General features: G+C 33.2%; 2 protein-coding genes and 1 long non-coding RNA gene across 4 annotated transcripts in view; 1 reads left to right on the top strand and 2 right to left on the bottom strand.

The window, feature by feature from the left end:
• Positions 1 to 9,453, bottom strand: part of LOC139974245 (fibrinogen-like protein A) — a 52,197-nt gene extending 42,744 nt beyond the window's left edge. Inside the window, exons 1-5 of one of the 2 annotated variants that reach the window (XM_071981253.1) lie at positions 9,265 to 9,453; positions 5,967 to 6,018; positions 5,547 to 5,716; positions 5,012 to 5,282; positions 2,734 to 3,263 (exon numbers count right to left, since the gene is read on the bottom strand). In XM_071981253.1, the coding sequence (XP_071837354.1) occupies positions 3,037 to 3,263; positions 5,012 to 5,282; positions 5,547 to 5,716; positions 5,967 to 6,018; positions 9,265 to 9,438 (894 nt within the window). In that variant the 5' untranslated portion in view covers positions 9,439 to 9,453 and the 3' untranslated portion in view covers positions 2,734 to 3,036. Of the gene's footprint in view, positions 1 to 2,733; positions 3,264 to 5,011; positions 5,283 to 5,546; positions 5,717 to 5,966; positions 6,019 to 9,264 lie in introns of those variants that run through there. The other variant, XM_071981252.1, reaches the window with a different exon arrangement.
• On the top strand, positions 2,687 to 14,406 carry LOC139974256 (uncharacterized). The gene is made up of 2 exons (XR_011795426.1): positions 2,687 to 2,891; positions 14,256 to 14,406. It is a non-coding gene; the product is annotated as an uncharacterized lncRNA (long non-coding RNA).
• On the bottom strand, positions 14,253 to 20,538 carry LOC139974253 (fibrinogen-like protein A). The gene is made up of 5 exons (XM_071981263.1): positions 20,383 to 20,538; positions 17,783 to 17,834; positions 17,365 to 17,534; positions 16,732 to 17,002; positions 14,253 to 14,625 (listed from the first exon to the last, which is right to left on the bottom strand). Exons 1-5 carry the CDS (start codon positions 20,452 to 20,454, stop codon positions 14,432 to 14,434), a joined length of 759 nt encoding a protein of 252 aa, XP_071837364.1. The 5' UTR covers positions 20,455 to 20,538; the 3' UTR covers positions 14,253 to 14,431.
• Positions 20,539 to 21,929: the final 1,391 nt, after the last annotated feature.

The following is a 21,929-nucleotide window of genomic DNA, read 5'->3' as shown; positions in this document are numbered from 1 at the left end:
TTATCAAGAATAAATATCATGCATTTATTTAGGACAAATGTCGTTGTTAAGCTGTACTGACGGAGATATCACACATGGCTAAATTTCACGTCAAGTTTAAAATGTTAGTTTGAGAACTGTGTAGTGTTCAAGGAAGTATTTTATAACTAACATAAATATGGATTTTCGAACTCAGTGGTTTCACACTTGTGACCATCGTCACGACAAAGTCATCAATAGGTATAGTTTATCTTTGTAGGTTTAGTTCTAAGTTGGAGGAGCAAATTCACGTCATTTGAAGACCATTGCTTTTTGAAGGTCACGAAAATTCTTTCAACGTTGATCGATAGCCGTACTCCTTGTTTGTAGAAATCCCTACGGTAATTGTGCAAGTAGTAGGGGAATGTCTTTGTGGTCTCTTCGATACGGTGGTTTACAGGTTCCATTTGTTTATCGCAATACTTTAGAATTCTTTCAACGTTGATTGATAGCCGTACTCCTTTTTTTGTTGTTGAAATCCCTATGGTAATTGTACAAGTAATAGGGGAATGTCTTTGTGGTCTCTTCGATACGGTGGTTTTACAGGTTCTATTTGTTTATCGCAATACTTTAGAATTCTTTCAACGTTGATTGATAGCCGTACTCCTTTTTTTGTTGTTGAAATCCCTATGGTAATTGTACAAGTAATAGGGGAATGTCTTTGTGGTCTCTTCGATACGGTGGTTTTACAGGTTCTATTTGTTTATCGCAATACTTAGAATTCTTTCAACGTTGATCGACAGCCGTACTCCTTGTTTGTAGAAATCCTTATGGTAATTGTACAAGTAGTAGGGGAATGTCTTTGTGGTCTCTTCGATACGGTGGTTTACAGGTTCCATTTGTTTATCGCAGTACTTTTGAATTCGGTCTATATGCCATCAGTATGAAATCAAAATTTAAATACTTCAACGTTCTATTTCTTCACGAATCTGGAAAGTCAACTAACATGTTATCTTCCTACTAGTTAACCATGTTTAGCATATGTAAAATTTATGTAAAATGTTTATATAACATTTTATGTAAAATTTTTACGTCCTCCTGAAGATACGGTATGTTAAAATTTAGTTTGTACACGAGATTGCCATTACGCTGAAAGTGTGCACGGGTCGCAAGAATCAGGTTACATTACCAACTAGCACCCATTAAACAAATTTATCTATGCGCTATACTGTAAACCACTTCATCCGAACAAGTTCATGGTATTTTCTCGGGAGACAAGTTACGGCCAGTAGAAGGTGCAAAAGACAGAATGTATCATGTTTATTTATTGTAAATAATTATTGCCTTACAATTATTACTACTACGAAATTAGGAATACTTGCATGTGTCCTGTTAAGAAAAAAGACATACGTAGGTAGGTTTGAAACTCAGAAGTCTGTCGAAGATCGTTTGTTCTAGTACCAGTATATAATATGTTTTCTTAGTGAGTATTTGAAATGCTACGCAAATATTATTGAGGCAAATGAGAATCTGATCTCAAGTGAGAAGATTAATGTAATTTAATAGAATAAGGAAGGTATTGTCGATACTGATTACGAAGTCGGCAAGATGCTAAAGAAGATACTTTGGAAATATGAATGGTACTGATAGTGTACAATGAATCGTGGTTATCATGTGCAATTTCTGAGTGTGCCTCGCGCTGTATGCCAGTATTCCATAAATATTCCTTTCGGAGATTCGAGACGTAACGGAACACTAAACATTACTGTAAACAAAATAGTTTGCATTATATTAGCGATTCCTCTTTTCGGGATTTTTGTTGTTAGCCCTGTTGAGATCTAAAGATGTGCAAAAGTCTGACGTGTCGTCATTTCTTTCAACAGTAGAGATGGAGATCCATTTATACATTAAAATATTGTTTACTAATAGCTAAGCAACAATACGAAATACCGTCCTTTTACTTTTATGCCTTTAATACCAACCATAGATTTATCAGAGACATGAATCGATTGATATTTGTGAAGTTGTAGTCATTAGTCTTGGCAATAAAGGAGGGTTTTACAGGAGTAAAATAAGGGTGTCGCGTGTTATCAATATGCAGTATAGTGTAGCCAGAGGCTAGAAAATGAATTAGGTATCCACCTATTAAATTAATGCATCGTTATCGGCCTAATCGGCCTTATGTATCGGTTCAATGTAACCAGGGAGTTGTTCCATAACTACTCCCTGATGTAACGTGCTGACTTCGATTTGGGGTCTTGTCATTGGTCTATCCGAGGACGAGAAGGGCGACATTGCAAAGGTACGGTGCGTTGTAATATTCAATAACGTTGTAAACAACTACAATTTAACAATACAAAATATGAATGGAAGAAACATTGCTAGGCAGTCAAGCGAATAAATAGGAAGCCATCGGAGTATACCAATATAACAAGGTTTCTGTTAATAGTTGTCATTCTCAAATATGAGCAGTTGGAATGCAGAATAAGTGAGGGAAGGGTAGAGATTTACTTCGTAGGTGGTAATATAGTCATGGAAGTCGCTCCGTTCACACTTAAAATCTTAGAAAGTTAAAATTCAACTTAATACCAACTACATGATTAATTAATCGCTGTTGCGCAACCTGCGGTGAGGATGAGCTGGATATTAAATCACTCTCAAATGGAATCATGCTACCCCCACCCCTACCACCCTCCTCAACAGTTATACAATACCATGTGAATGAATAGCGAGTAGTCTACTTTAAAAACATGTTTTAATAACAAGAAGAATATGTTCTTTAAATTTATGATACAATTTTATTATCTTCATTAAATAATAAGCATGAGTCTGTTTAGACATTAAGCAAACTAAAGCGAACTGCTGTTATAAAACACACATATTCTTTGACGTCGTTATGGATAGTAAAACTGAATTAAGAACCATCGATGAAGGTTTCTGCATCCACGTTTATTTTCCAAAATGAGCTTTGACGTCAGTTTAGTAAAAATCATGTTCACCAATGTATCTGGTTTTTTAGTTGCTTCCATGTAATGTCGATCTTCATACAGCTGTGTTGTACTTTTTTGTTTTTTTTCTTTATTCAACTGGACGTATCTTCATCTCTATATATTGGATGTTATGATTACCGCCGGGAAAGTTATACCAATATGGACCAGTACTCCATGGATAATTGGGATAATTGTAATAACAATTATTGTACCACCAACCGTTATAACTACTAGCACAGTTGGAAGAATAAAGGTCATTGTCGCGATCTCTTGTTGTGAAAGCCATTCCTTTGTTGTTAGGCAAAGCATCGTAACCTGTAATAAAATACAAGAAAGAGATTGATTAGAACTGTTAATTAATTTTACGTTGTGTTACCATGTAAGGAATCAATTGAATATTAAAACATGGGGCTAATATATATTTTAAATTGTTTATTTTCATATTAAGGACAGATAAACGGTGAAATGGCATTATTTTCAAGTTTATCAAGCAATGCCATTCCTCGAAGAGATACTCTACTATTATAATGTTGTATACCATATATAATCGGAACTGGATATGTTTTGCTGACTTTAAGATTGTACATTTCTGAAAAATAGGTTTGCAATTGGGTCCTTTCCAATTTCATATTATACCGTATGTTGCACTGTAATAAAGTTTGGCAAATATTTTGCATAGCACTGGTAACCTATTGACTTTATTTTACTTGTTTTGTGGCAAACGTTTACTCTAATTTTTTGGTTGGATAAATGCGTATTTATCGTGTGTATTTTACTTGTTTGGGGCAAAGGTTTACCCAAATTTGGTTGGATACTTACGTCCCCAATATTTTTCCAACATAATGTGGTTGTATGTAACGATATAAGTAATACTGGCTAGTTTTGGACGATGATTGTCAAATTTCAAAATACCGAAAAAGCCAATGTACTATATGTAACGTAACGGTCGTGTCTTGCAGTAACACATCTATGACTCAGTATTTACAATATCAGTGATTAATCCTATTATAATGTTGTATACCATATATAATCGCAACTGGATATTTTTTGTTGAATTTAAGAATGTATATTTCTGATAATTAAGTTTGCAATTGGGTCATTTCCAATTTCATATTATACCGTATGCTGCATGTAGTAACAGAATAAAGCACGAAAGTGTTTCTTAGTACCACCAATTTGTAAAACAAGGCCTTTTGATGATTCTAACTGAATATTGTTGTTAATTTTAAATGGTCATATCCAAGTTTGATCAAGAGCGGAACAAACACAGAAGTCTTGATGTTAAACGTCAAAAGGCAATTTGTTTCCAGTTAGTAGGTTTTCTTTATGACTAGTTTTGAGAGCATTGGTCATCACCATAATTGTGCTAATAAGAGTTCTATATCTCCTTGTTCTTTAACTAAATCTTTAAAAATGCTGTCTCAAATAACGACTTGGTAACTTGTTTAACCATGTATCTTTGATAAATGATAAGAGGTTAAAAATTGGTAGACAAGAGTATTTGCGAATTACTGACACTATATTCGTTAGTTTAAACTTAAAATCAAACAAGAATAATTTCATTGGATTATTTTAAAATGTATCATAATTTATACTACGTCGGTGTAAGTTGATTGGTGCTCTGCGTTGTTAAAGATATTATAAACTTCAAACCAAACTGCATCGAAATGTCACCTGTTCTGTTTGTGGTATTTGCACATATCTTTTCAATGCCAGTTAAATATTGAAGGATATACTAAAGGAGATGCTCTTGCCAGGGAACCGATATTAAAACTGTATATTTAAATACTGCAGTCCATTTTAGCCAAGTACAAGTCACATTTGCTTTTTTCTTCTTTTTATGTGTATAAAACAATATTTTGGAACGGTGTCATTTCTATAAACAGTACCTACTGCGAGAAGCTGGAAAATTCCAATTTATAGTGCATTATATGTCAATTTCAGGAGTTACGGCAATCTAGGCGCATCACAAACGTCTCTCGCTCAGTGTAGCACATGTAGCCTATATAAACACTCTATCAAACAACATAGCATACATCAGTGCTATGAAATAAAATACTTACTTAGTGTACTTGTCGAGTCGTAGTCTCCAACATCCACCAGCCTGTACAAAGTTCCTTCATCGCTCACACGGAAAAGGTTGTACTTAGCGAAATGTGGATCACCGCTCTTTGAAACAAAGTCAAATCTTATTTCGTAGTCCTTCTGATTTGTAATGTAAGCAAGTTTCTCGTTACCCAGCCATAAATCGCGATGTGGAAAGCCAAAACCGTTTTTATAATCCTCCCAGTCACGGTTGAATTCTACACCACCGTCCATGCGTCGCTGTATAACCTGTATATGTATCAAGAACATGTTTTAATATTAAGCATCACGAGTATTTCTTAATGTTTAAAGTACGTTCACATCGATCTTCATAAATCATAGGCATCATGTTACGTTGTTCTTTTTTGCAGGTATAGAACATTTGTAAACATGCACTCATACTAAACGAAAGTTTACGAGTCAATTCAATGGAAATAAACCAATTCATTTTATTTTATTTTACAGTCGTCTGTGAAAGCTGGGAAGCTAATGTAGACAGAGTTAAAATCATACCATCCAATTGCCACCATCTACAGTGTTGTTACAATACACAGGAAATGGTTCAAGGTATCCATCTGGTTGTATGAGGTAGACCCCGTCTGAAGATTCCCCGTCACATTGTTCAAAGACTTCTTTACAATCTCGAGGGTAGTCAGGTTGTTGGTAGAAAAAGTAAGAAGAATCTGTGAAAGTACAACAAATTGTTCAAAGTTGTTACTATCTGAAAAAAATATACATATTTTCTTCTCCAACATGAGTCCTTGTTTTCATGCTCTGTTGACGGAAATTCACCGGTAACTCTGCCTTGTCCGTTTTTCACACCACTACCACCGTTGTAAACAAGGCTACTACATGCACTCCAGTAGAATCAACAATTCATTAGTTTTGTATTTAATTGGTCATTAACACAGTGAAATAAATTCACCTTCTTACCTGAATTAGTACTTCTCTTATTCCTTGTGAAACCTTCATTTCTCTCCATGTCCTGTATTGTAGAGAATATGTTAAACAGTCAAGCGAATCACACCGGTCGCAAACAATCATATCAAAAATTGCAATTTTTTTCTCACAACACTTTTAAACGTAATAAGCAATTAAGATTTTAAATAATAAACAAGGACATCATCATCTTTTTTTGGTACCAAATTAAATGTAATTTAAGAGTAATTAATAAACTCGATACGCTTGATTTAACAAATATCAAATCATTCGAAAAAAAATCAAAACCTTCTACTTTTACTTCACCAATTGAATGATGAAATTTTGAATAATTGAGCAAAATTGCCTACATAGATATGTGACTTTCACTTTAAAATTGGCAAAATCAATTGCAGAAAGTCTGTTAAATGGAAGGTATCAAATAAGCACACGGAAGGGGAATACTTAACTTCAATATCATATTTTGACTAAACAATTAACTTTTACCAAATCGCATATGCATGTGAGAAGAGGCAAGTATTGCCGTACTAAATGAAAACAAGGTTATTTTGACTCCAAGATAAATCAAATATATACCGATCTCTACTAAATTTTGCAGCTGCACCAATGTAGGCTGAGTGTCCAACAGCTTCGCAAACTCCTACGATATTTGTGAACTATATATATATATCTTGAATTGTTACAGAGATCTATAGATGCAGCTTCAATATGAGACTATGAGAAGCTTCCTTTTTAAGCTTCTTTAGTTCTTTGTTGCAAAGTTCTTGGCTTTCATACAATATGGAACGAAATGTGTGAGAGAAAAAAAATAACAATGATAACTTTTATAGAAGAACCATCATAAATTAAGGAGGAAACATAACTTCACGGGACAAATTGCATCGTGCTCATTATTATTTCACTTGAATCTTAATAAAATTCGAAGTTGTTTTTTTTTACAACATGACCTATTATTATGTTTCTCAGTATATCAAAAATTTACTTGTCACTTCAAAAAGAATAATATTAAAAATATGTGAACGTCAGCGATCTTTACAAACGTTATTTCTTTCAACAGATTATTGAAATCTGATACACATTCAGTAAAGTTTAATCTAAACAACGGATATCTTTCAGAAAAGCAAAATAATGGTATGGGAAATATTCGACCTTTATGTATAGTTAGCTTATACCATTTAAAGAAAATAGCAAATTCGTACGTTATTCTTCAAAGCTAAAGCTACAGTTGAAGATAACGACAATTATAAACAATAAAGGCAAGTACGTTAAAGTTTTAAAGTTCAGTCTTTTTATCTTCTTACAACTAAGCGAATTAACGACTGTAATAGCAATCTATAATAGCACGTAATCGGCTCATTAACATAGGTCCAGTGTGTTTATACTATAAGTTAAGCTTGGGGGTGGGGGATGAGTAAAACTTAAGTAGCATACAACTATTATGGGACCTAATGTCAGTTGCCCTTAATATTTTGCACATAAAGCGGAAAAAGTTCAAATAAATTTTATGGAATATCGAACAAAAAGAAATAATCAAACTAAAAATTGTAATTCTTCATAGTATTGATAATATTGGTAATATATACTATTGACATTGTTACCATTGCTTATCAATTATTCATTTTGAATTAAAGTTAGTTAAGATTCGTAAAGCTTTTGGCACGTTGTGAGTCATGTTTCGAAGAAAATAAATTTAAAAAAATATAATAAGATGTATTTTGGGAGATTTTTATTACTCTTAAAATCTTTAAGGAGACGTTAAATCAGATGTGATTCTGTTTAGTAGACAACATATTTTGCTTCATATAGTATCGTTAAAGATTGAAAGTTTAGAGGATAGTATTGGCACACAATGCAAAGGTCATAGAGAGTTCATGACAAACGAAAGATAATGTTTAGAAGAAATACCTACTGACCAAAGGTGATATCAAGGGTATAACGTTATCACACAGACAGAGTTAACGTGCAATTTTAATCTAAAAAATATAAGAGAAACAATCAAGTTCCATGTCAACTTTACACAAACGACCACGATTAGTTGAATTTAAAGTTACTATCGCATCATACGTTTTCATTACTTAGAAAATATTATATCAACCACGTGATTGTTTGCCGGTGTTTTTAATATTACTTAAAATTCTTCTTACAAGTAATACATCGCAACATGAGACATAAATTAAAACAAATCTGTTTAAGTTTAAATGTAATTTAAATTATTTTGATAAGGTACTGAATAAAGTTTCATAACATTGTTGTGAAATTTACAAAGCTAATTTGGAGGAAGTATCTGCTACTTTTCGAAAATTGTTTTAGATATGAGACATTGTATAGATATATTTTTTACTAATAATATGTGTCATCGAATAAAATATTATATTTTAAAAATCCCCTTGCAAGTAATACATCGCAACATGAGACGATTAAGTATATTTTGATTATTTTGCAGAGGTACTGAATGAAGTTTTGTAATATTGTTGTGAAATTTACAAAGCTATTTAAAGGAAACAGCCGAAAATGTTTTAGATATTAGACATTATATACATACATTTTTTACTAATAATATGTGCCACCGAGTAAAATAATTTTATTTTATAATTTAAATTAAGGCGATACATATATTTCAAAGAGAGAAATATTTCTTTTAAACTGATAAATAAATTTTAATATGTATTTAGAAGATCACTATATTAAGTGTCGACGATGTTCTTCTGTATAGGTAAAGCTTTTACGTTTGCAAGAACGGTTATGTCTGTTTCAGTAATTAGTATATGTTGTAACAACCATGAATTGATCTGGTCTTCAAAATTTTTCCCTCCGATCAGTTTGTGCTACTAGTCTTAAGGTTGGTATGAATTGTTGAAAAAACGAACGTGATGGAACGGTTTAAACCGCTACATTACACAATCTGGTTTAAAGTCTACCAAACATGTGTGTTTGTAATTTTCGGATGCTCAATCTGAGCCATAATTCGATTACACGCAGAACTGTAACATCAACTATCAACTGTAACGCTCTACTAGTTGACTCTCAAAACGTTAAACTTTCTTTAAGTTTGTTCAGTTGTTCGTTAATTAACTCAACTACCAGAAAATGTTAACAGTTTGGAAATAAAATTAAAACGAATGCATTGCAGAAAAAAAACACATTAAGGACGGACGGCAATTTATACAACTTAAAAATCTAAATCACTCAGTTTCTATCACATCATGACAACAACAATTTAATGTTTGGTAATATAGTTAAAGTTTCAATACAAAATGAAGCATTCTATGAAATGACCAGATAAGAAACTTACCATTGTGTTTCCTGACACTTGGAGACTTGAGACAAAAGCTCCGAAAATACAGAATGAAATAAAAAGATGCATCTTGCCGAATTGTTCTGGGCTGATGTTTTCAGGTTGAGAGCTCAAGAAGAAGTGATATTCAATCTCAAATTTTCCCCCATAGAGGTGTCTTGTGAATGACATACTGGGATAGATGATCATTCCCTAACAACCGTAAAGGTTAAGTTCCATCATGTGCAATACAATATACTTTTAATATGATAGCTGTATGTTCTAGTTATGTAGATGAGTTCCAATAACAACCGTACATCAAATAGAACATGTTAACCATATCATTGTGAAAGAAAAGGTAAACTTATTAACGAAGTAAAATTTATAATAATTAGCGTTTAATATATATCAAAATCTATTGCATACATTTTATTGTACCTTACAAAACAGAATAGGCCTTAACCTCTTTCACTAGGTTCTTGTTCAATCGTCAAATATAAAAAAAAATATATAAAAAAAAATTCATGTGACATTTCATTTGAAAAATTAATACATGTTATTAATGATTTGTTTCCCACAACAAATAAGATATGATTTTAACTTTCCTATTCCTCCGTCGATACTTATTTTATAACGCTATGAAGATGCCTCGTATATTCGAGAGCATGGTCGCACTGAAATATTATTTCATCCTTTCTAGTCTTTAGTCTTGACGATTAAAGGAGAAGCTTTATAATGGTAACATGGATAGCCAGCGTGAAGTTCTCTTTATTCCTAATGTGGTGGATATTTCGAAGACTCAAGCCAACTACAAATATACATTTCTACGCAGTTTCGCAACTTGCGGAAAGGATGAACTGGATATTACACCACCCTCATAACCCCTAACACTCTATTGACATCCCCACCCTTTGCTACTGCTTTCCCCTGTAATACCATGGGAGTGAAGAACACATTTATTGTGCTGGAAAGGAAAGTCTAACTACATTTTTGCTGAAAGATCGTAAGATGATTGCGTCTTTTGTGTAAATCTCATGTTAAAGAATAGTAGAAATTTCCCTGCAATGCACATACTAGTAGTTTACTCTTTTGTGGTTTTTTTTATGAAAATTACGACAAAAACATGTAGAATGTAGAATGCAGGTGATTAAGATACTTTTGAAGGCCATGCAGTGAAAATGAAGGTATATATTCTTTTAGCTTTCTTAATTCTTGCAATAACATATGTATTGGAGTTTCCTGATCAATGTAACACATGTAGCGAATCTTTAAAAGTAAAAATACCTTTGCAAACGTCATGATTTTAATTGTCACTGAAATTGGTAAGGATGGCGTGGTTTTCGATAGACCATAAACTGAGAGTTTACAATGTTACTTTCATACTTTTTGTTCTTATGAATGAATGAATGTATTTAATTATTCAATGCTGTAAAATACTATTGTTAAGGGTCTTGTAGTTAGAGGGACTTGGCTTTGGCTTTTAGATGAATACATTATCACTCCGTTATTGTCTGTGTGTGCCTTTCGCTGTATCCCCGTATTCCACATAAACTTCTTTTGGAGATTCGAGACGAAACAGTATATTTGAGGTGGAGATGCCTAGTTGGTATTTCCAGAATACAGAAATTTAGTTTGATGTTAAAATCTACTTTGTTTAAAGCGGCAAATCATCGTGATTCTTGCTGGATCAAGGAACTGGTCTCCATTTGCTCGTTAGTTCTATCCTCGGCGTGCAGAATTATCCATTATCTTTGGTGACGTGACATTGTTTAGTTTTGTTCATAAAGATCGATTCTGGATGGATCATTGTTTATCGGAGTGACTTTAGTGAACGACAAGCACTAGCCGAGATGATGGCCTATAGTTCAATGACAACAAACCGGACGTCCCTCATCCTTGTGACTCCTTGCCAACTATATCAGATCTGGAACCGAAGTTCATCCTCTACTTTTTATAGCATCATCAACCTTTTTTTTACCAACAGATACCATTATTTGTTTACTAACATGGCGGTTAGACCGTTAATTAATTTGCGATATGAATGTTAATTTATCAAGAATAAATATCATGCATTTATTTAGGACAAATGTAGTTGTTAAGCTGTACTGACGGAGATATCACACATGGCTAAATTTTACGTCAAGTTTAAAACTGTTTAGTGTTCAAGGACGTATTTTATCACTAACATAAATATGGACTTTCGAACTCAGTGATTTCACACCTGTGACCATCGTCACGACAAAGTCGTCAATCGGTATAGTTTATATTTGTAGGTTTAGTTGTAAGTTGGAGGAGCAAATTCACGTCATTTGAAGACCATTGCTTTTTGAAAGTCACGACAATTCTTTCAACGTTGTACTCATTATTTGTAGAAATCCTTATGGTAATTGTACAAGTAGTAGGGTAATGTCCTTGTGGTCTCTTTGATACGCTGGTTTACAGGTCCCATTTGTTTATCGCAATACTTTAGAATTCTTTCAACGTTGATCGATAGCCGTACTCCTTTTCTTGTTGAAATCCCTATGGTAATTGTACAAGTAGTAGGAAAATGTCTTTGTGGTCTCTTCGATACGGTGGTTTTACTGGTTCCATTTGTTTATCGCAATACTTTAGAATTCTTTCAACGTTGATCGACAGCCGTACTCCTTGTTTGTAGAAATCCTTATGGTAATTGTACAAGTAGTAGGGGAATGTCTTTGTGGACTCTTCGATACGGTGGTTTACAGGTCCATTTGTTTATCGCAATACTTTAGAATTCGGTCTATACGTCATCAGTAAGAAATCAAACTTTAAATACTTCAACGTTCTATTTCTTCACGAATCTGGAAAACAACTAACATATTATCTTCCTACTAGTTAACCATGTTTAGCGTATGTATAATTCATGTAAAATATTTATGTAACATTTTATGTAAAATTTTTACGTCATCCTGAAGATACGGTATGTTAAAATTTAGTTTGTAAACGAGATTGCCATTACGCTGAAAGTGTGCACGGGTCGCTAGAATCAGGTTACATTACCAACTAAAACCCATCAAACAAATTTATCTATGCACTATACTGTAAATCACTTCTCGGAACAAATTCATGGTATTTTCTCGGGAGACAAGTTACGGCCAGTATATGGTGCAAAAGACAGAATGTATCATGTTTATTTATTGTAAATAATTATTGCCTTACAATTATTACTACTATGAAATTAGGAATACTTGCATGTGTCCTGTTAAGAAAAAAGACATACGTAGGTAGGTTTGAAATTCAGAAGTCTGTCGAAGATCGTTTGTTCTAGTACCAGTATATAATATGTTTTCTTAGTGAGTATTTGAAATGTTACGCGAATATTATTGAGGCAAATGAGAATCTGATCTCAAGTGAGAAGATAAATGTAATTTAATAGAATAAGGAAGGTATTGTCGATACTGATAACGAAGTCGGCAAGATGCTAAAGAGGATACTTTGGAAATATGAATGGTACTGATAGTGTACAATGAATCGTGGTTATCATGTGCAAATCTACTTTTTTCTCCCGCCGTTAATTTCTGAGTGTGCCTCGCGCTGTATGCCAGTATTCTATAAATATTCCTTTCGGAGATTCGAGACGTAACGGAACACTAAACATTACTGTAAACAAAATAGTTTGTATTATACTATAGCGATTCCTCTTTTCGGGAGTTTTGTTGTTAGCCCTGTTGAGATCTAAAGATTGGCAAAAGTCTGACGTGTCGTCATTCCTTTCAACAGTAGAGATGGAGATCCATTTATACATTAAAATATTGTTTACTAATATCTAAGCAACAATATGAAATACCGTCCTTTTACTTTTATGCCTTTTAATACCAACCTTAGATTTATCAGAGACATGAATCGATTGATATTTGTGAAGTTGTAGTCATTAGTCTTGGCAATAAAAGGAGGGCTTTCTAGGAGTAAAATAAGGGTGTCGCGTGTTATCAATATCCTGTATAGTGTAGCCAGAGGCTAGAAAATGAATTGGGTATCCACCTATTAAAATGATGCATCGTTATCTGCCTGATCGGCCTTATGTATCGGTTCAATGTAACCAGGGAGTTGTTCATAACTACTCCCTGATGTAACAGACTGACGTCGATTTGGGCTCTTGTCATTGGTCTATCCGAGGACGAAAAGGGCGATATTGCAAAGGTAAAGTGCGTTGTAATCTTCAATTACTTTGTTAACAACTACAATTTGACAACATAAAATTTGAATGGAAGAAACATTGTTAGGCAGTCAAACGATTAAACGATTTGGAACATAAAAATATAAACTAGGTTACTGTCAATGGTTATCATTTCCAAATATGAGCAGTTGAAATGCAGAATAGGTGAGGGAAGGGTAGATATTTACTTCGTATGCGGTAATATAGTTATTGAAGTCGCTCCGTTCACTCTTAATATCTTAGAAAATTAAAATCCAACTCAATACCAACTACATGATTAATTAATCGCTGTTGCGCAAACCTGCGGTAAGGATGAGCTGGATATTAAATCACTCTCAAGAGAAAACAATGCTACTCCACTCCTACCACCTTCCATCAGTGGTTATACGATACCGTGGGAATGAATAAAAGTTTAATTGATAGTTAAGGTATCAATATATTGTGATTAAAAGCTAGTATGATGTTTGCGTCTATTGCGTCCATTGATGATGCAAGAACGGCAAGGTTTCATCATTTAGTTATAAATCTTTTTCTTCAAGGTGAGTTTCAATCGCATTGAAAACGTACAAGCCTAAAATAACCCTCCCTCAAAGCCATCATCTGATGTCAATTACAAAGGGATGATTTGTTTTTAATAGGGTAGTCTACTTTCAAAACATAACAAGAAGAATATCTTCTATGAATTTACGATACAAGTTTATTATCTTTATTAAATAATCAGCATGATTTTGTTTAGAAATTAAGCAAACTAAAAGAATTGTTGTTATGAAACACACATATTTTTGGACTTCGTTATGGAGAGTAGACCTGAATTTAAGAACCATCGATGAAGGCTTTTGCATCCACGTTTATTTTCCAAAATGAGCTTTGACGTCAGTTTAGTAAAATCATGTTCACCAATGTAAATTGCTTTTCAGTTGCTTCCATGTAATGTCGATCTTCATACAGTTGTGTTGACCTTTTTTCTTTTCTTCTTTATTCAACTGGACGTATCTTCATCTCTATATATTAGATGTTATGATTACCGCCGGGAAAGTTATGCCAATATGGTCCACTACTCCATGGATAATTGGGATAAGTATAAGAACAAGTCTTGTACCACCAACCATTATAATAACTAGCACAGTTGACAGAATTAAGGTCATTGTCGCGATCTCTTGTTGTAAAAGCCATTCCTTTGTTGTAAGGCAAAGCATCGTAACCTGCAATAAAATACAAGAAAGAAACTGATTAGAACTGTTAATTAATTATACGTTGTATTAACATGTAAGGAATCAATTGAATATTAAAACATAGGGCTAATATATATTTTTATTTTGTTTATTGTCATATTGAGAACAGATAAACGATGAAATGGCATTATTTTCAAGTTTATCAAGCTATGCCATTCCTCGAAGAGATACTCTACTATTATAATGTTGTATTCCATATATAATCGGAACTGGATATGTTTTGTTGACTTTAAGAATGTACATTTCTGATAATTAAGTTTGCAATTGGGTCATTTCCAATTTCATATTATACCGTATGTTGCACTGTAATAAAGTTTGGCAAATATTTTGCGTAGCACTGGTATTGACTTCATTTTATTTGTTTTGTGGCAAACGTTGACTCTTAATTTTTGGTTGGATAAATGCGTATTTATTGTGTGTATTTTACTTGTTTGGGGGCAAATGTTTACCCACTTTGGTTGAATACTTACATCCTCAATAGTTGTCCAACATAGTTTGGTTGTAAATTATGATAACGGTACTACTGGCTAGTTTTGGATCATTATTGTCAAATTTCAAAATATCGAAGAAAGCCAATGTACTCTATGTAACGTAACGTTTCTGTTTCCAGTAATACATCTTTGACTCAGTATTTACAATGTCAGTGATGAATCCTATTATAATGTTGTATAATATATATATTTATATATATATATATATATATATATATATATATATATATATAATCGGAACTGGATACTTTTTGTTGACTTTAAGAATGTATATTTCTGATAATTAAGTTTGCAATTGGGTCATTTCCAATTTCATATTATACCGTATGTTGCATGTAGGTACAGAATAAAGCACGAAAGTGTTTCTTAGTACCACCAGATTGTTAAACAAGGCCTTTGATAATTTTTACTGAATATTGTTTTTAATTTAAAATGGTCATATCCAAGTTTGATCAAGAGCGGATAAAACACAAAAGTCTTGATGTTGAACGTCAATAGGCAATTTGTTTTCAGTAAGTGGGTTTTCTATATGACTAGTTTTGAGAGCATTGGTCATCACAATAATTGTGTTAATAAGAGTTCTATATCTTCTTGTTCTTTAACTAAATCTTTAAAAATGCTGTCTCAGTTAACGACTTGGAAACTTGTTTAACCATGTATCTTTAATAAATGATAAGAGGTAAAAAATATGGTAAGTATACTGGCACTAGTATTTGTGAATTACTGACACTCTTTTCGTTAGGGTAAACTTAAAACAAATGTTAAAGGTTCACTTAAACTGTAGAAGGTCTCAACAAAGGGCAAAGTATATTTCTAACATCCATTGGATTATTTTGAAATGTATCATACTTTATACTTCATACGTCGGTGTTCGGTGATTGGTGCTCTGCGTAACATTGTTTGCTCTGAATCTTGATGATATTAAGATTGAGAGCAGTAAATGTTTTGAATGGATACAGTTGAATACATAATAAAATACCTGTCACGTAGTGATTGCCAGTTCTTACTAATACAATTCATCGAAGAAATGCAATACCCCCACAACCAATTCCTGCTTGCTAAAAATAATCCAAGAAAGGAAGCACGATGGTGTCATATTTCATTGTATTTATATGCCGTGCGTGTCAGCGTAACCTTCCCAGTTTTGTATTATGTGTTTAATAAATTACTGCAGCAGTGAAATGAAATGTCACACTTCAAACCAAACTGTCACCTGTTCTGTGTGTGGAAATTTGCACATTTATTTTCAGTGCCAGGTACATATTGAAGGATATGCCAGGGAACCAATATTAAAACTGTATATTTAAATACTGCTGTCCATTTCAGCCAATTACAAGTCAAATCTTCATTTTCCCTTGTAATGTTATTAAACAATATTTGATGTTAACAGTGTCATTTATATAAGTAGTACCTACTGCGAGAAACTGACATATGCCAATTTATAGGACATTACATGTCAATTTCAGGAGTTACGACACTCTAGGCGCACCATACACGTCTTTCGCTCAGTGTAGCACATGTAGCCAATAAACATACTATATTAAACAACATAGCATAAATCAGTGCTATGAAATAAAATACTTACTTAGTGTACTTGTCGAGTCGTAGCTTCCAACATCCACCAGCCTGTACAAAGTTCCTTCATCGCTCACACGGAAAAGGTTGTACTTAGCGAAATGTGGATCACCGCTCTTTGAAACAAGGTCAAATCTTATTTCATAATCCTTCTGGTTTGTTATGTAAGCTAGTTTCTCGTTACCCAGCCAAAAATCGCGATGTGGAAAGCCAAAACCGTTTTTGTAATCCTCCCAGTCACGGTTGAATTCTACACCACCGTCCATTCGTCGCTGTATAACCTGTATGTATCAAGAACATGTTTTAATATTAAGCATATTATTAATATATTTTCTCTCTCTATAGGGTCATTGATGGGGACTTAAGTGTCCCTCCTGATCCTGTCTAAACTAAACTAGCATCAGGCGTACTTCTTAATGTTTCTAAAAGTACGTTCACATCGATCTTTATAAATCATAGTTATCGTAACTGCTACATTGTTCTCCTTTGCAAGTAAAGATAATGTGTAAACATTCACTCATAATAAACGAAAATTTGCTATCGAATAATCTTGATTTATTTATTTTTATTTGTTGATTAATTTGTAATTTTAGAGTCGTCTGTGAAAACTGCGAAACTTATAAAGACATATATTTAGCCATACCATCCAATTGCCACCATCTACAGTGTTGTTACAGTACACAGAAAATGGTTCAAGGTATCCGTCTGGTTGTATGAGGTAGACCCCGTCTGAAGATTCCCCGTCACATTGTTCAAAGACTTCCTTACAATCTCGAGGGAATTCAGGTTGTTGATAGAAAAAGTAAGAAGCATCTGTGAAAGTAAAACAAAATATTGAACGTCGTTATTTCCTGAATTTGGTTTTTCTTCTACAGCATCAGTCCTTGTTTTCATACCCTGTGGATGCAAAGTCATTGGTAACTCTGCCTTACTCGTTCTTCATCCCGCTCCCACCGATGCAAACATAGGTGAATCTTTTTTCGTATTCTCTACAAGAATCAACAATTTATTATTTTGTAGCTAATTTTAATTAACACAGAGAAAGAAATATACCTTCTTACCTGAATTAGTACTTCTTTTACTTCTTGAGAAATCTTGATTTCTCTGTATGTCCTGTATTGTAGAGAATAAATGAGACAGTCAAGTGACGACTCCGATAACACCGATCGAACTTAACCAGCAAATAAGATTTGAAGAAATAACGAAGGACATCTTCATAATTGTTTTTGGACCAAATTTAATGAAATTAACTAGTAAGTAATGAGTTTGATACCCCTGGTTTAACGGAAATCAAATCATTCGACAGCAACTTTCAAAAGAATTAATAAAAGCTAAGATTTATTAACGTAAAAGTTTCGCAAACTTCTATTACACTGGTGAACCATACAGACGTTGACTTGTTACATAGCTCTATAGTATAGATGCACCTTTAATACGAAACTAAGAAGTGTTCACTTTAAGCTTTTTTGACGTTTGTTGCAAGGTTCTTGGTTTTAAAGGAAAAAAACCTGGTAAGAAATATAGTTGTCAGTAACAATTATATCTTTCATAAAGATAAAAATAATACTTTTCATATAGAAGAACGGAAAATAAATAAGCAAAGAAATAAAACTCAACGGATAAATAAATCATTGTGTTCATTATTTAACTGAAATATAAACCAAACTCCAAATTATGTGCCTTTTTGCAACGTAACTATTGATTAGGTCTCCAATGTACAAAGAATTATATTAAACGAGTTCTTCAGTTGTCACTTCATAAAGAATAAGGCTGGATATACGTGAACGTCATCATTCGTTCCAAGGATTATTTCTCTTAACGGATTATTGAAATATGATACAAATTCAAAGAAGATTAACCTAAACAACGGATAGTTTTCGGAAAATCAAAATGATAAGGTCTTCTCAATTCAGTCATTTGTTTTCTCTAAAAAATCAAAAGTACGACTTTAATAGAAATCTACAAGACCTAGTTATCGGAGTTCTTACTTTGGTCCAGTATGTTTAATATAAGTTAGGGAAGAAAAGAAAACTCAAGTAGCACGCAACGATAATGAATCCTACTAACAAGTGATCCTGAATGGTTTGCACATAAAGCGGAGGGAATTAAGACCAACTTTTATAGAATAACACAAAATAAAAATCTTAGTAGTGTTAGTTATAGGGCAATTGTTACCATCGTACATTTCATAATAACTAGATAATAGTGATTTCTAAAGTTAGTGGCACAAAGTTTGTTTAATTTTGAAGAAAAAAAATTACCTTTTATTACTACATTTACATGTACGTTGGTAAATTTATAGTGATGTTAAAAGAGAAATTAAATCAGATGTAACTGTGTTTATTAGACAACATATTTCACGTCACATAAAACAGTAACGCAACGATTGAAAGTGTTTACGATAGAATTGTCACACACTGGTAAGTCCATGAAGAGTTAGAAATACATGACCAGTGAAAGATCATGATTCAAAATAATGCTTATCGATAAATTGACTAAAGGTTATAACATCAAGTTCCATGTCAGAATTAATAGCTGGCTACACAGACAGCTTATATTAGTTGCATTTAAACTTGTTAGGGCATCGTAAGTATTACAGTTAAGTAATAATTAAATTAGCCTTGCGTTTGGTCGCAATATTACTTAAAGTGAGTGTGTATATGTTAACTAGAAAATGTGTCGCAAAATTTGTGGTTTTAATCTTCAAATATAACTTGATTTATTTAGTTAAGTTATAGTAACTCAAGTAGTATGATACTGTTGTAAAATTTACAAAGGTACATTAAAGAAACCTCAACAACTTGCAATCCATGTTTAAGATATAAACATATTTCAGAATGGTTATATCATATTTGCCATCGTTATATTTCATGCCGTATTTTACAACGTATAATGTATGTATAACTTGTGAGTAAAAAACTACAATGTAGATATAGATTTTGGAATGGAACAAGATTCTTTCTTATTCACTCTCATATGTTTTTCTCTGTCCTTAAAATTAGTATGGATAATTGATAATACGTAGAATAACAGAAATTGAAAAACACACACATTTCTTTTCAAAAACTTGGAAAAAGGGTTTATCGTGATGGACGGTTTTAAATCACCAAATATTCAATGAGGTTAAAATTGGTTTATATTTGATTGTTTGCAATAGCTGGATGTTCTATCATATCTAGCTATAACTTCATTTCACGCATGAATGAACAGCCTTTCACCAACTGTAAGCGATCTATTTATGTGGTTCTGCAAGAGTTACAAATCTCTCAGCTAAAAATGCCAAACATGCAAACAAGTTGTCGCTCCACTAATTGTCTTTCATGTTTTATCTTCACCTCCATCATTCTTAATGAGAAGTCCCTAAATTAAAGAAACCTATCATCTTTGAAGGTAAATTAGACTTTGAAAGAGTGTAACTACCAATCGATAATGATTCAGCCGATCGATTTTTTAATAATTTGTTCAAGTGTTAATCTATTTCTTCAACCAGCCAAACTGACATTTTTTTTTTGGAAATAAAACCAAGCTAGAGACAAAATATATCGGTTTCACTCGGTCTTTGTTCGATCATGATACCTATAATAATATATAATATCAATGATTATTGCAATTTTGTTTACGACATGAAGCATGCTATGTAAGATACATGTAAGAAACTTACCACTGTGTTTCCTGACACTTGGAGACTTGAGACAAAGGCTCCGAAAATACCGAATGAAATAATAAGATTCATCTTGCCGAGTTGTCCTGGATTGGTGCTTTCAGGCTGAGAGCTCAAGAAGAAGTGACATTAAAACCAAAGTTATAAAGATAGAGGTACCTTGTGAATGACGTAAGCAAAACGAGTCTTCCTATTTCAACCGTAGAGGTGAAATTCCATGATTTTATTTTCTACCTTTAGCTTTGTTTTATGAGCAACCGTATACCGATGAAATGTATAATAAATGTTTTCAAACATCTGTAATATAACTGTGCAAGGAGAGTGATAATCTAGAAGTTCGAACGAAGAGCAAAGTAATTTCTAACAGATAGCAATAAACATATTTTCGAATGTAGAATAATGTTCTTTGTTGTACCTTACGAAATTTAATAAAGCTCTTTGCTGTTGTTCGTCTTCGAAAACCATGCCTCTCAGGTGAAAATGAAACCAGACTATTTATGATATATGTTGGAATGTTAATGACTATAGTGTTCAGTTTAGATCATTCTACTTATAACTAGACATATTAAACATTGTTTTCATTGACATTTTGCGATATCCATTTAACAATTTCACTCTACACTTATTTGATATCTTCGGGAGCCCTGTCGAATGTAAGCCTATATAACAGTCCATTTTCTCTTATTTCTTCTTGAAGGATATTTGTACCTTAATTAGATCTCAAAATTTGCTGTCTCGGTGGTTGCAATGCGTTTATCAAGCAAACAATTAGGTGCTAACGTTAAGCATATCAGTTACATCAGTCGATTTCGTTACGTGAAGATAGGAAAGGCTTGGATGGAATCTTTACGGTTGTTTGAACTGCACTTTTCATTGGTCACGTAACATATTTCAAAGCATTTCGTTTAATAATTGAAAACAGCATGACCAAAACGAGCCACCAACCACCAACAATAAAACAAGATGACAATCCATGGAGTTGCAATTTAGGCCAATTTGACTTTCTACCACAGTTGACCTTTGATCCCGATCATTACACCTACAAAACTTATTATCAAGTTTGTCACATCATTCTCTACATATCGTGTGGTATAATTTTTAACACTTTTAGGTTAGTTGACGTTTTACCTGTGACCTTTGACCTATGACGTAATCAATCACGCAGGCACGAGAAAACATCGTCAGGCACCACCTGCCAAGTTTAAACTTGATGGGACTTGCGGTCTTTTTTTTTTTTTTTTGCTCACTCTCATACAGTCGCCCCCACACCTACTCCATTACCGATGTTGGGTGAAGTAAAATATATCATCTCCATATACATTACAAGTAAGGAAATGAGATCAAGATGGTATAGTGTAGAAAGATACGTATTAAACATGGGATTCATCATCAAATTTTTTAACTTTGATTCCTCTCTTACACAGAGCGTGACTGTTCCAAAAGACTCGGAAAAATGTTAGTTTGTACTTAGCTACTCTTTAAACTCGGGGTTTTATCAATTAACGTGACTTTGACTGAAGCAAGCATGCAAGCAGAAGTCAGTCTAT

The sequence above is a fragment of the Apostichopus japonicus genome, chromosome 9, assembly GCF_037975245.1.
Source record: "Apostichopus japonicus isolate 1M-3 chromosome 9, ASM3797524v1, whole genome shotgun sequence".
In the NCBI taxonomy this organism is placed as follows: Eukaryota; Metazoa; Echinodermata; class Holothuroidea; order Aspidochirotida; family Stichopodidae; genus Apostichopus; species Apostichopus japonicus.
Note: the sequence above shows the minus strand (reverse complement) of the source record. Positions and strands in the feature narration are given on the sequence as shown.